General features: G+C 35.4%; 2 protein-coding genes across 3 annotated transcripts in view; both read left to right on the top strand.

The window, feature by feature from the left end:
- Window positions 1–11,734, top strand: part of LOC145263599 (uncharacterized) — a 36,826-nt gene extending 25,092 nt beyond the window's left edge. The window contains exon 2 of one of the 2 annotated variants that reach the window (XM_080120442.1): window positions 6,055–11,734. In XM_080120442.1, coding sequence (XP_079976568.1) covers window positions 6,519–7,901 — 1,383 coding nt within the window. In that variant the 5' untranslated portion in view covers window positions 6,055–6,518 and the 3' untranslated portion in view covers window positions 7,902–11,734. The remainder of the gene's footprint in view (window positions 1–6,054) is intronic. The other variant, XM_080120441.1, reaches the window with a different exon arrangement.
- On the top strand, window positions 2,225–2,725 carry LOC145263567 (uncharacterized). The gene has a single exon (XM_080120414.1). The coding sequence runs from the start codon at window positions 2,225–2,227 to the stop codon at window positions 2,723–2,725; it is 501 nt and encodes a 166-aa protein (XP_079976540.1).
- Window positions 11,735–15,566: the final 3,832 nt, after the last annotated feature.

Here is a 15,566-nt window from a genome sequence, read left to right as displayed (position 1 = left end):
TATGTATATATGTTTATATATGTATATATATTTCCATATGCATATATATGTCTATATATTTACATACGTATATATATATGTATATATATTTATATATGTATATATATATTTCCATATGCATATATATATGTATCTATTTATATATGTATGTATATGTTTCTGTATGTATATATTTATGTATATGTATATTTATGTATGTAAATATTTATATATGTATATATTTATATATGTATATATTTATATATGTATATATTTATATATGCATGTATTTATATATGTATATAGATATATATATATTTATAAATTTGTATATTTATGTATATATGTATAAATTTATATATTTATGTATATATTTATAAATTTATATATTTATGTATGTATATATTTATGTATGTATATATTTATATATGTATATATTTATATGTATATATATATATTTATATATGTATATATTTATAAACTTGTATATTTATACATGTATATATTCATAAATGTATATATTTGTATATGTATATATTTATATGTTTATATGTGTATATATTTATGTATATATTTATATATGTATATATTTATCTATATATTTATGTATGTGTATATTTATATATTTATTCATATATATGTATGTATATATGTATATATTTATATGTATATTCATATATGTACATATTTATATATGTATATATTTATATATATATATATATATATATATATATATATATATATATATATATATATATTTATATATATATTTATATATACAGTATCGGCCATAATATAATGAAGAGAAAAAATTTAAAATTATTCATATATATTTTTAAAAAATTAGTGCATTGATTATTCTGAAATACTCAGAATAAACAAATAGAATAAGTCTGTATAAACTAGTACCTAAAAACAATTACGATTCAATATTGAGAAATATTTTAGTTTAAAATTATATCTGTGGATTTATCCTGGCCAAAAGATAAGGAACGAAAAAGAAAATTCATTTTTAAGAGACTAAACTTTACATAAAAATAGCTAGTTTTTAATATTGGAACTGCTGATAAGCACAACAAAGAAAAATGGCGTCACTGACTCGCAAAACTCTATCTTTCCAAGAAAAAAATTAATTTTAGACAATTACAAAGAAAAGAAATCAATTTCAACAATTTCTAATATCGTTCGAAGATCAAAAAGTGTTGTTCATCGGGTGATAGCTCGATATAAGAATAAAAATATATTAGAAGCATCCTGTAAAACCGGCAGATCCCCTAAAACGTCTCAAAAAGAAGATAGGATTATAGTAAGGCAGGCTCTTAGTGACCGATTCAAATCTGCACCATCAATTTCTCATGTTTTAATGAACAGACTGAGAAAAATATATCTAGAAAAACTGTTTCTCGACGGTTAGCACCTGCCGGATTTCATGCCAGGGTGCCAGTATCTAACCCCTTGATCTCCAAGAAGAACAAAAATAGCCGTTTGAAGTTTGCCCATGAGCATGTCGTCTGGACTGATGAACAATTTGTTTGGATCTGATGGAAAGAAGCATGTACAGTGTAAAGCAGGTGAACGATTATCCTCGAAATGTGTTAAAAAGACACTTAAATTCGGAGGGGAAGTGTAATTGTGTTGGGTATAATATCCTCGGAAGGAGTTGGCCCTCTAGTTCGAATCTATAGTAGGGTTAATGCGGAGACTTATAAGCAGCTCCTTCAACAACATGTCATTGAGAGCTTACGCCATTCACCTAATCAGCCAAGCATTTTTATGCAAGATAACGCCTCTTGCCATAAAGCTAAAAAAGTGATAAGTTACCTCGAGGAAGAAGAAATAAGAGTAATGGACTGGCCAGTGCAAAGTCCGGATCTGAATCCGATAGAAAATGTTTGGAAAATGATTGGAGAAAGAGCACAGACGAGGAATCCCCAAAATCAAAATCATTGGTGGGATTTATTGAAGGAAGAGTGGGAAAAGATAAACCCTGAATTTTGCAAGTGTTACAAATATGTGAAAAAAATATATAATTTGAGACAATAATTACTTTTAATATTATAAAAAAAAAAGGTCGAGGGAGAAAATTCTGTTTTATCGCGCTTTAATACAGTCTGATCAAGGACCGAACTTCATGTCCAGGTTTCGACAGTCTATGAGTGTACTGGGCGTACAAACCGTAAAGTCAAGCGCATACCATCCCCAGTCCCAAAGTGCCCTAGAGAGATTTCACTCTACACTGAAAACCATGATCTGGACCTATTGTCTTAGTCACCAGAAAGATTGGGATGAGGGTATTCCCTTTTTGATGTTTGCAGCGCAAGACGCCACACAGGAGTCTCTAGGATTCAGCCCGTTCGAACTAATATTTGGCCACTCAGTACGTGGACCCTTAGCATTGTTAAAAGAAAAATGGCTGCAGGAAGGCGTCACCTGTGAATCCATACTGGAGTATGTGTCAAGGTTCAGAAACCGACTATATGAAACCAGCCGACTAGCACGTGAAAGATTACGAACAGCTCAAGCCAGAATGAAACAACATTATGACCGAAATACTACCCCCAGGACTTTCAAAGTCGGAGACAATGTGCTTGTTTTGTTACCATTATCTGGTCATCCACTTAAGGCTCGGTTCCACAGCCCCTACACCATTGCTCGGAAGGTCAGTGAACTAAACTATATAATAAATACTCCTGATCGTAGAAAGGCGACACATGTGCCATATCAATATGCTCAAACCGTATTTTGAAAGGGATAAAATAAACCTTATTGTAGTCACAACTCCGTCCGCTTCCATAAAAGGACCCGAGGAGGACAGTGAAAGGATCCCGGGGAAAGACAACCACCCTCTGGGGCTATCAAACTTAGAGATATTAGCCAATCTTACACCCGTACTATCTCATTTAACAAATAGCGAAAGAAACGATATGACTGTCCTCATTCAGAGCTATAGCGATCTCTTTCCCAACGTTTCTTAACAAACGAACATCATGCAACATGATGTGGAAATCGAAAAGGTCATCTTCATTAAGCAACACCCATATCGTGTAAGCCCACATAAAGCAGAAATAATTAGACAAGAAGTCAGATACATGCTCGAGCATGGCATCATTGAACCTAGCCAGAGCAGCTGGTCATCTCCTTGTGTGTTAGTTGGAAAACCAGACGGATCCATTCGCTTTTGCACAGATTACCGCAAAGTGAATGCTATCACAAAGTCAGACTCTCACCCCATACCCAGGATGGATGACTGCATCGACAAAATTGGCAAGGCCACATACATTTCTAAGCTAGACCTACTCAAAGGATATTGGTGTGTACCCTTGACTGAGCGTGCTAAAGAGATATCGGCTTTCGTTACACCCCATGGTTTGTACCAATATAGAGTCATGCCCTTCGGGATGAAGAACTCCCAAGCCACCTTTCAGAGAATGATGAATTCATGTTTGCGAGATCTATCCGATGTTGAAATCTATATCAACGACATCGTCGTATATAATGAGAGCTGGGCTGAACACATAACGTCCTTGAGAGCCGTATTGGATAGACTTCGGCAAGCAAACCTCACGGTTCATTTAGCTAAAAGCGACTTTGGCAAGGCTGAAGTTATATACCTGGGACATACAGTCGGCTACGGGAAGGTATCCCCGGTTGAGGCAAAAATTCAAGGCATCGTGGATTACCCTGCCCCTGCTAATTTGAAGAGTCTGAGGCGATTCCTCGGCATGGCCGGATATTACAGGAAATTCTGTCAAAACTTTTCCGACATAGCGTTACCACTCACCCAGATGCTGTCCAAGAAGGTGAAATTCTCCTGGACCCCAACTTGTCAAAAAGCATTTGAGCAAATCAAATCTTTACTATGTGCTCAACCTGTTTTGAAAGCCCCTGACTTCTCACAGCCATTCCGTTTAGCCATCGATGCCAGTGATTCTGGTCTTGGTTCCGTATTACTCCAGACAGATTCAGCCGGTATTGAACATCCAGTTAGCTACTTTTCCAGGAAGTTTAATGCGTATCAAAGGGGATATTCGACTGTTGAGAAGGAGACGTTAGCCCTCGTCCTCAGCTTAAGCCATTTCGACGTGTATGTTTCTTCCTCGTGTACGCAAATACTCGTTTATACTGACCACAACTCCCTTACTTTCTTATACAAGATGAAGAATCAAAATCGACGATTATTAAACTGGAGTTTGATTCTACAAGAATATAACTTGAAAATCCAGCATATCAGAGGAGTGAACAACGTTTGTGCTGATGCTTTATCCCGTGTATAATATGGATAACCTAGAACACTTCTTGTATGTTTCTTTTAGAAGATCGTAAGATAATTCCAAGAGACTTCAATATCACACGAAAACGTGTGGAACTGGACAAAGTAAGTATAAAAAAAAAAGTCTTTGGAAAAGATTTTCTTTTTTTTTCTAATATAGGGGGGGTACAAATATGTGAAAAAAATATATAATTTGAGACAATAATTACTTTTAATATTATAAAAAAAAGATCGAGAGAGAAAATTCTGTTTTATCGCGCTTTATATTGTTGTCTGCTCTCAGTGAATTTGTAAACATCCGGAAAAAGAAAAGGAGAGAAAGAGAGAACATACGAAAATACAGCGAGGGGGCGCCTATAAACTGTTAAGAAAGACAGAGGGGGAGAGAGAAGATATGAAACTAGAGATGTATGTATGTTCATATGTCTTGCAGTAACTTTCGACAGAGGCGATGGATCCTGACAAGATCAGTATCTTTTTGAAGCTTGTTGTCTCGGACGACAAATATCGAAAAATTGGCCAAAACTTGGCCGTTTTTTATAAGAAGGGGTCGACTTTTTTCGTCAACATTTTAGAAAGTCATTGTTACCGTTGGATTGACTTTGGTTAATTTCAATGCTTTTGACTTCCAATTGGCTAAGACATCAGATTTTATTTCACTTTCTTTTCCTCCTTCGTGGCACAGGTTCAAGCCTGCCTGCCTACTACCACTTTTTTATGTATTTATTATTATTTATTTTTAATTATATTTATTGTGTATAGTTTATTAATATGGTTTTCTTTGTAATTTTAACTTCATTATTTACTTTAATTTGTATTTTTTTCTTATATTGGATTGCCCCTGATATAATGTAATATAAAGAGTGTGGTGCTGGTGATGTGCAAATCGTACATAAGTTTTTACTTTTGCATATATATATATATATATGCAAAAGTATATATATATATATATATATATATATATATATATATATATGGACAACTATTGATGATCTGCCTTCCTGTGTGGGCAGTGTTACCATTAACAGAAGAAGATCTTCATTCAACAGATTGAGTTGTTGTCCATTGTCAAGTAAAAACAGGATTGTCAACCTGCGCTTCAAGACGGCAATGAATGAAAGAGAAAAAATCAAACAAGGAATGAAATAAACTGACACAGGTCTTTGTTTTCATTTCACGAATATGTGTTCATAACAAACGTCGACATCAGAGAAGCTCTCAGTGAATAATGGGAAAAAATTTAACAAGAGAAAAAATTAAATCAACAAATTCTGTTGTGTAAGCTGCCTTTTGTAAACATAACGTGCTGGAGTTAGCAATCATGGTCGTTCACTAAGGAAGGAAGGGGGATTCATTCTTGTGTACATTACTTTTGGATTGGCTTTGTTGTAACTTTCTCAGTTCATCGGATATTGGATTGGCAGTAGCCTGCACTATTAATATCTGGTACCAGATTTAAGTACATTGTGTCACCATGCAACTGAGATTGTAATATTCGTAAGGAAAATTCTTTCAGCTTTGATCACTTGATATTTTCCTTCAACTATGTCTTTTTATTCTTACTTCAACCATAAGTTTAAATAAGAAAACGAGTCTCATTAATTTTTCATATGAAGACTCATTTTAATACAGAAATCGAGGAATTAAATAAAACAAGTAGTATATCTTTTATTTTTAAGCGACATTTATTTCCTATAAAATATGACGGTGCATTTAAGATATATTTTAATTGTTATAATATTGCAAAATATGCATAACTTTTTGTTTTCTTCAAAGTTATTTTTTAATTCTTTTTAATTTTGCAGAATATCATTCATGAGGAAACAAGGATCATTGGATTTGAGTGGATCTACATTTCCTTCCTGATTTGAAATATGAAAATATCTTACAAAAATATGTTTTTAACTTTTTATTAGTTTTATATGTATGTGAATTGTGTTAAAGATACAAATACCATTGTTAATCTCTTTTTTCTCAGTAAAATTAATAGTAATCATAGTATATAGTACAACACATTTTCTTGTCACGTATTTTATCTTGGATTAGTTGGATTTATTAAAACATTGACTCGATTGCATGTCGCAACTGTTCCTGTGCTTATATATTATAAATTCACTTAGAAATTTATTCAAAAGACTAAATTCTCATCCATAACAAATTTAAAACGTGTGGTTAATTCATAAGTAATTTTGTTTCTCACATAAAAGTATAATATAAAAGACATATAATTAAATTGTAATATAACATCTAATATATTTCAATTTCAACAATGAACTGTAAATCTGATACCAGAAGAGATTCATATTCTTGTGAAGTTTGTGGTTCTATTTTTAAGCAAAAGCACAATATGTTGCGACATATGCGAACCCATACTGAAGAAAAACCATATTCTTGTGAAGTATGTGGCTCATCTTTTACACAAAAACAAAACATGTTGCGACATATGCGAACCCATACTGGAGAGAAACCATATTCTTGTGAAGTATGTGGCTTTTCCTTTACAGAGAAACAAATTATGCTGAAACATAAACGAACACATACTGGAGAGAAACCATATTCTTGTGAAGTATGTGGCTCATCTTTTACACAAAAACAAAACATGTTGCAACATATGCGAACCCATACTGGAGAGAAACCATATTTTTGTGAAGTATGTGGCTCTTCTTTTACAATTAAAAAAAATATGTTGCTACATATGCGAACACATACTGGAGAGAAACCATATTCTTGTGAAGTATGTGGCTCTTCTTTTACACGGAAACAAGGTATGTTGCAACATATGCGAACCCATACTGGAGAGAAACCATATTCTTGTGAAGTATGTGGCTTTTCCTTTACACAGAAACAAAGTATGCTGAAACATAAACGAACACATACTGGAGAGAAACCATATTTTTGTGAAGTATGTGGCTCTTCTTTTACAATTAAAAAAAATATGTTGGTACATATGCGAACACATACTGGAGAGAAACCATATTCTTGTGAAGTATGTGGCTCTTCTTTTACACAGAAACAAGGTATGTTGCTACATATGCGAACCCATACTGGAGAGAAACCATATTCTTGTGAAGTATGTGGCTTTTCCTTTACAACGAAACAAAGTATGCTGAAACATAAACGAACACATACTGGAGAGAAACCATATTTTTGTGAAGTATGTGGCTCTTCTTTTACACAGAAACAAGGTATGTTGGTACATATGCGAACCCATACTGGAGAGAAACCATATTCTTGTAAAGTATGTGGCTCTTCTTTTACACAGAAACAAAGTATGTTACTACATATGCGAACCCATACTGGAGAGAAACCATATTCTTGTGAAGTATGTGGCTTTTCCTTTACAGAGAAACAAAGTATGCTGAAACATAAACGAACACATACTGGAGAGAAACCATATTCTTGCGAAGTATGTGGTTCTTCTTTTAGAATAAAACATAGTATGATGCTACATATGCGAACACATACTGGAGAGAAACCATATTTTTGTGAAGTATGTGGCTCTTCTTTTACAATTAAAAAAAATATGTTGCTACATATGCGAACACATACTGGAGAGAAACCATATTCTTGTGAAATATGTGGCTCTTCTTTTACACAGAAAGCACATATGTTGCGACATATGCGAACGCATACTCGCGAGTGTCCCGAATGATGCTGGGTTAAACAGAGCTGAGAGGGAAAAGATTACTAAATACCAGGGTCTTATGTATGACATGAAAAGAAACTGGAACCTTAAGAAGATATCTATCATTCCAGTAATTATAGGAGCAACCGGACTTATGAAAAAGAATTTTACAAACTATTTTACAAATATACCAGGTAAACCAAGTGCAAAGGAGATTCAAAGAATTGCACTTAAAGGGACGGTTAGAATCTTAAAAAGATCTCTCGGTTGGAGTGTCTAAAATAGCAGGTGTATGTTTGGCATCTGGTAGGATGCCCCATCCCTGGCTTAAACAAAATGATAAGAAAAATGAAAAAATAGAGAGAAACCATATTCCTGTGAAATTTGTGGCTCTTTGTATGCACGGAAAGAAAATATGGTGCGACACATGCGTGCATGGCATGAGAATATTTTTCCATAACATAAACACCAAATATTCAAGCCCCTTAGTATTTGCAGCTGAAATAAAATCTCGGTATGGCTTACTCACATTAACTGGCGCGCCTTTTCCAAATGATGTTCCATCAAGTAGCAACTGGGGAGAGGTCAATGATGTTCTTAACTTCTTTACTCAGTGTTTGAGAGATAAGGAACATTAATGGAACATTAGAATATGTTAGTGTCTTATATAGAGTTCAAGTGTTAGCCCAAGTAAAAGACCTCTAGATTTTTGAGAATTCTCACTGAAGGAAAATGAAATAAAAGAGAGATATAATATTATTATGAAATCTAGTGCTTCTTTTACACTGCAGCTTATACGAATACAGGGAAAACAGCTTGGTGAAGATACTAATATAAAAGACCTAAAATAGCAGGAAAAATATAAATACTTAGCATAGAAGAGACTATTCTGTCTAGCATTTTAAGATGGGAGAGAAATAATTGGCAGAGAATATATATGCCATATAAGGAAAATCTGTAAAGATCAAAGTCATGGAATATTGTTGCCACATTTGAGCTAGTGCATCTACCACTAATCTCTCTCTCTCTTAGATAGCGCCCCAAAACCTCTCCACCTTACGTCCTGCTTATCCAGTTAAGCCGCAACCCAATGCTCAATGCTTTGTTGCATTTCTGTGCTTGTTTTACAAATATTTTAATAGACTGTGCTGTGATTAACTCATTGTACTTTGTATCTCTTCGACGTACATATCCTCGACAACCCTGCTTAGCAACAAATAACACCACTTAACAGTTGAGTTCTCTAAATACCAGAAATCTTTCTACTCTAATAGTTTCTTTCTTCAAACAGCTAGACTCTGGGATGCCCTTACTGCTACCTGTTTCCCTGACCGTACTGATATGCAGAATTTTAAATATAACGTACACCTATATCTTGTTAATCTTTCCTATGCACAGTCCCAAATAGTTGCTTCTTATGTCCAAATAGCGATATGCCTTGTTTAGGGTGAACGTGAGTAAACAGTTAACCACCTAGCCATGCCTATAACATAAAAATCTGGCATTGTTGACTGGCCACAAGAGGACATAAACATACTGGACAATAAAGCACAGTAAACGCTGATACTAGGCAGAACAACAGACAGAAAGCAGTCTCTGTCTAGTCTGTATCTGCTCAGAGGAAAGATGGTGGGATCCTTCTACCGCTCCAGAAGATATCTCACTACTGATGCAATTCTCTATCTATATAAAAGCCAAGTACGGCCAAGGATGGAATACTGCTGCCATATCTGGGCAGGAGCTGCCAAAAACAGCCTATCATGCCTTGACAGAGTACAAAATAGACTTCGTGGTTTAGTGGGGGATGCCCTTTTCTCTACCCTGCAACCCCTCTCCCACAGAAGAGACGTTGCAAGCCTATCCTTGTTTTATCGTTATTTTCATGGCAGGTGCTCGTCTGAACTCCAATCCCTGGTCCCCCCTCGCCAATCTTTCACGAAAAACACCCGTCTAGCTGAATCCACTGTGAAAAATTTCCCCCACTCTATATCTGTGCCTAAATCAAAACGCGGATTTCATGAACAAACCTTCTTTCTTAGAACTGCACGCCTGTGGAACTCTGTTCCGTCTGCCTGCTTCCCTCCGGACTACAACTTGGATGTCTTCAAGTCTAATGTTAACAAATTCCTAATGAACCGCCCCCTTAAGTAAACATTTCATCAAATCTCCTCACTAACATAATGTACTTGCAATAACCCTTATCCCTGAGTGGCTTCTGGGCCTTGATAAGTGGTGATCTCTGTGTAAAAAAAAAATTAAAAAAAAAAAAAAAGAGGAGCAAGGGGTATGGATCTCTCGAAAATTGACCATCAGCATTCTGCCACTATTTGATGAGTTGCCAAAATCCAAACCTCAAAATGGCACACGAACATCATGAAACAAGAGCCAGCAGAACAACATGCATTGCGAAACTAGCCAAACATTTTGGACAAGACAGTCTTTCAATTGAGACAGATTCAGAAAACAGGTTTGCTCACAAGAGTCACGAAAAATACACAAATAATTTCCATTGCAGAAAACTGGAAGAATTGGCTCACCATGTGCAAAGTAATTCCTGGGGGAATTCACTCAGGGCTATATAGATAAGGAACGCTCTATAGACTGACTAAAAACGAGATTCCTTTAAACTATGTGACTCTTCCTCTTCAAATAAATTTAATATGTTGATACTTAAAAATCAATATTCTTAGAAAGTATTTGCATCATTTACACTGTAACATTGTTTCGACACACGAAAACAATATCGTGGTAATTATATCATTTGTCATTTTTACAGATAAGCCATATGTGATGCAGTATATTCATATACATAGTAAATTGAAACTATATTGATGGGAACTGTTTGGCCTTTTAAACAACTGAATGGTATCATATGCTAAAAAATGTTAGAAACTATGTTCTTGTGAAAAATGTGACTTTTTTTCAAAGCAATTCAATATGTTGCAGAATAATGAGACAAATATTCTGGTGAATTATATATTTACATGGAGGTTTAATATCATAAAAAGCATGCTTGATAGAAACTCATGATCAAAGTTTATCTATCGCAATAAAGATTCTGAGACTTGACAAACACTATATTCTCATGTAGCCAATCCATTACAATGAAATCATGCGATAAATTTCAGTAATCTTACACACCATTTGCATTTGAATGATTTCTTTGAATCAGGAAATGAATTTTTAAAGTAGAATGTTTGGATTGTGGTAACAGAAATTTAAAAAAAAGTTGGTTGGAACACAAGCAACTTCATCCTGAAGATAAATTCCGGTAATCATGAATGCCAATTGGATGAGAAGGAAGAATTTAAAAAAAGATGATAAATATATCTGGTGAATTAATACAAAAGAATTTTAAATTGTATTTTAAGGAACGTTTTTAATACTAAATTGATCCGTATGTTTTATGTGTTAATATTTGAATACGATTCATAAAAACGCATAAAAAGGTCACGTTCGTAAACCAATTTGCATACTTTTACACTTTACCACAAAGACAAATAATCCTCAAAATGCGTAGAAACAATGTACAGTTTTCTTCCTGTATTTCTAAATACATTTTTTTATCTATAGAATTTTATACTATTTTGCTGTTATCAATATTTCATACATTTTACTGCTATCAATATTTCATACATTTTACTGCTATCAATATTTCATACATTTTATTGTTATCAATATTTCATACATTTTGCTGTTATCAATATTTCATACATTTTGCTGTTATCAATATTTCATACATTTTACTATTATCAATATTTCATACATTTTACTGTTATCAAATATAATGCAATATTTTCAAATAATATTTACTATTTGTACAATATACTTTGCCAAGTGATAAATTAGTTTGAAATCAATTTGTATATTATTGATTTTGCGTGGAAAATGAGTTTTCTCGTTTTTGCATGAGAAATAAATCATTGTTTAATTGTCTTGAATTGATGATACTGAGGTTTTTAGATCAGGGCTTCGCGCTACCTACTTGACCGAGTTAGTATCTGATTGTGTCCAGAAAAAAACGGAGGCTTTTTATGTTAATTTGCATGTGTAACATGTGAAATCTCGCAACTTCACAAGACTTTCCTATTGGCAAAACTGATCAAAGACGCCATCTTTCTCCGTTACACTTTTCTTTCCAGTTCACGGCCAGAGGAAGGTAAGTCATTTTACTACAGTCCCTCTTGATCTTAAAGATTAAAAATCGGTTTCGTAGTCTGCCATCCAGGCTGGACGCCTTTGCTCGCGCTGCAGCCTTTGCATGCATTCTTCTTGAGGGACTTATTCTACTTCATCATCTGATATAGCAAAACCCTCTATGTCCAGCACGTGGCGTGGCACTCTATTAACAGCCACTTTATTCTGAGACAGCACATCAGTCACGTTTCCCCGGCCCCATCGCATTGATGTTAAGCCTGGGCTCTTCGCAGCCCCTCATCAGGTGGGGTTCTCGATATATCAAGTATCACACAACAGACCCCCGGCCTTCAACACCTTTTCACTGGGGACGTCTCTAGGAGAAGAGGTTGCAATTGCCCCAGGTTTTCAGGATGCTTGGCCAGCACTCTAGCATGCTTTAACAGCTCCTCCACCTCCCTAGTTTCGATCCCACTGCAACTCCAACGAGATGTGGTCACAGAGGCTAGCCACTTGACAGTCCACTCGCAGCCTCGTCCCACATATCCGACTAATCCTGTCAGTCGCCTTATCTCAGCTGCATATACGTCAACCGACTCTCCAGTCCAGGTAATTCTCCTCAGCTTGTTATAGGCTTCAGAGGAATCTTCAAAAAACACAGTCTTCAGGCCTTTCTCGATGCTCTCGGTATTAGTCTGGTCGCTCTGTCCCATCTACTGGAAGACTGACAGCACGTTTCCCTTCAAATACAGCAGGATTAAAGATTCTATGTGTCTGATTTTCTGCAACTTAGCAACCAGCTTGAGTTTATTGAGCCAAACGACATCACTTTTCCCCATGAACGGCCTCAAGATGTCACTGCTTAGCTTCACTCTATCGCCCATGTTTTTTTTCTGAAGAAACACTACCAGAATAGCTTCAGATTTTTAGACCAACCCTTTGTGCTACCTTCTCAAAATCTTATAACTTATTGACTATTTTTAAACTATAGGAACACATATTTCTTCACGGACAAGGCTAGACGACTAATGCGAACGTGTGGATTTTACTTCCTTCTGTCCATCCGTAGTTCAAAACAATAAAAGAAATACTTCCGGTTTTCGATAAAAACATAAAATTCTTGCATCATGGCGCCTTCTCAAATAGGCGTTTAAAAAATTATTTTATTTAAAAAATAAATGGATTTTAAAATATAAATATGGATAAATTCTTAACAATGAAGAATGGAACTACGCATTGATTAGTAATTTTTATAGGTAAGTGATTTTTGGGAATTTATATCGATTTTTTATAATCGACGTAAGTTTAATTTCGTTTATTTTCTTCAAATCTTTTTTAAAGAAAACCGATTTAAAAAAGAAACAAATATTCCATAATTTGCTATTAAACCTGTTATTTGTTTTAATTTTGGTCTTTGTTACTTTAATTGAAAAAAAATTAGGGTTGAATTACATTTTTCAAGTAGTTATAAGCTTGGAAAGATAGGAGGTCGAATTATTCAATATTTTTTCACGCATTCGTAAGGTCGGTTTCTGATACACCTAGCGGGTCTTTGCAAAAAAAGAGAAAAGCGACAAAAGTTTAAAGCTGATAGTTTTCAACTAAATATGGAGGGTTTCGACGAACTCTAGTACAACGTCGATAATTCAGCACCTCATCATCCTCTGATGATCTCCTGTCGATCATCTGAGTGGAATGGAGTAGGAGTCGAATTCTCGAGGATGGAGCTTTTGAGAGCTCTTGGCAGAGGATCTGATTCTTGGATTGCAGAGGTGTATTCTGTAGCTGTTGGATTCTCCAACACAGGATTTAGTTCTGTCTCCACCAGTTAGTCTATTATTGAAACAAACATAAGCATAGTTAGGATTGACTTCAAGTAGGTCTACGGTCTCGACTAGGGGCTCCTATTTGTTTTTGCATACATGTCGCTTTAAAGGGAAAGACTTAGCGTTTGTTAGCTAGGTGGGCATGGAATCTGCAGTGGTCGATTTCCTTTAGAAATTGAAGCCACGTTTGTGAGGAGTAAAATTAGTGGAGTGCAAAGAAGTGAGTGAATGCTGTGAGGTGCTGCATCTAGTCTTTTTTTTTCAATTTGTAATATGCAGTTTTCTCGACCGTAGAGCCAGGCTCAGTTTGACAGATGATATCATTATATCTTTCAACTTGTTCGTTACTGAACGAGTGAAGGCAGTCATTCGACTAGTAGCAATGCTCCGAGAAAGAAAGAATTCTTTTAGTTCGTCCGACATGAAAGCTACTCCGCGATTAGAATGGTTCTGGCGAAATGTAGCATCCTGGATGGCATAAGTCTGTGTGCAAGGAGTGTAATTTGTTAGCAAAGGCGGTAGAAGAACAAATTCGAAATAAAGCGTCTGCAGCAACATTTTGTTTCTTTGGGCGATAGGCAATATCATAACTAAAACAGGCAAGTTCTAGCTTCTATCACGTAATCTTCTCACTTTTATTTTACTCTTTTCTTTGAGGTCAAACACAAAAGAGACAGATTGTCAGATTGTCTTGTCAGTGATTAACTTAAAATGCTTTCCGAGCAGTGAATGTTGCCATTTCCGGATCGACTCTACAATTGCATAGGCCTCCTTTTCAACCGCAGAGTGCTTCTGCTCGACGAAGGTTAAAGTTCTTGAGAGGAAGGCCACTGGCCAAGAGTTCTGAGTTAATGAGGCAGCGATGGAGTGCTCTGAATCATCAGTTTCAACCTCAATAGGGAATGAAGAGTATATATGTACTAGGAACAATTTAGTAATCTCTTCAGGTTGGGGAATACAATTTCTCAGAGACTTTGAATAGTGAAAAAACGGTTACATTGCTGACCGAAGAGAAGGGCGGTCTTGAGGGGCAGACAATCAGCGTCTTATTTTACCGATCTTTTTCTTATAGTATATCAAAGCAAGTCTACAAATGCAAAGGTAATGACACTTGCTTTCATTCAATGTTAGTCCATACTTTGTCATAGCCTTCATAAAACTTTTTAAATTAGTATCATCCTTAGCCTGTTTATTCCTCAACTGTAACATTATCGATGCAGGCGAAATTTCTTCGGGTGGTCTTCTTGTTTCATAATATCATCGATGACTCGTTTGAAGTTTGCTACTCCACAAACGTATTTCGAAGAAACTGGTAGAGGGATCCAGAAGATTCGAAGGCAGTGTATTTCTGTCCTGCCGATAATGATAAGAACTGGTTAGATCAATAGTGTTAAACACTTGATAAGTTGCAATCTTATTTACCATGTCCCTCATTCGAGGAAGAGGATAAAAGCATCTAGAAGAGTGAACTGGTTTATCGTTTGAGAGTAATCCACAACAAGTTTCTTCTTGGGTTTCTCAGAACTCACTACAAGTGTTTGGGCTGGCCATAGAGATTGAGAGGGCTCCATAATACCATTTTCAGAATCTTCACATCCTGGAAATCACAGTCGTTAGAAAGTTTTTTCAAGGACTGTAGATCCACGCTTTCGTTTGTTTACCGGCAACAAGTTCTCAATACATGCCGGCAAAAGATGCTGTTTTTAGGCTGAACAAAAACTTCTTCGAG

This window comes from Euprymna scolopes, chromosome 39 (genome assembly GCF_053919585.1).
Source record: "Euprymna scolopes isolate OS-2025 chromosome 39, ASM5391958v1, whole genome shotgun sequence".
Lineage (NCBI taxonomy): Eukaryota > Metazoa > Mollusca > Cephalopoda > Sepiida > Sepiolidae > Euprymna > Euprymna scolopes.
Note: the sequence above shows the minus strand (reverse complement) of the source record. Positions and strands in the feature narration are given on the sequence as shown.

Excerpts from the sequence above, each read along its gene's own strand:
- LOC145263567 (XM_080120414.1), top strand. The coding sequence starts at position 2,225 with ATGATCTGGACCTATTGTCTTAGTCACCAGAAAGATTGGGATGAGGGT.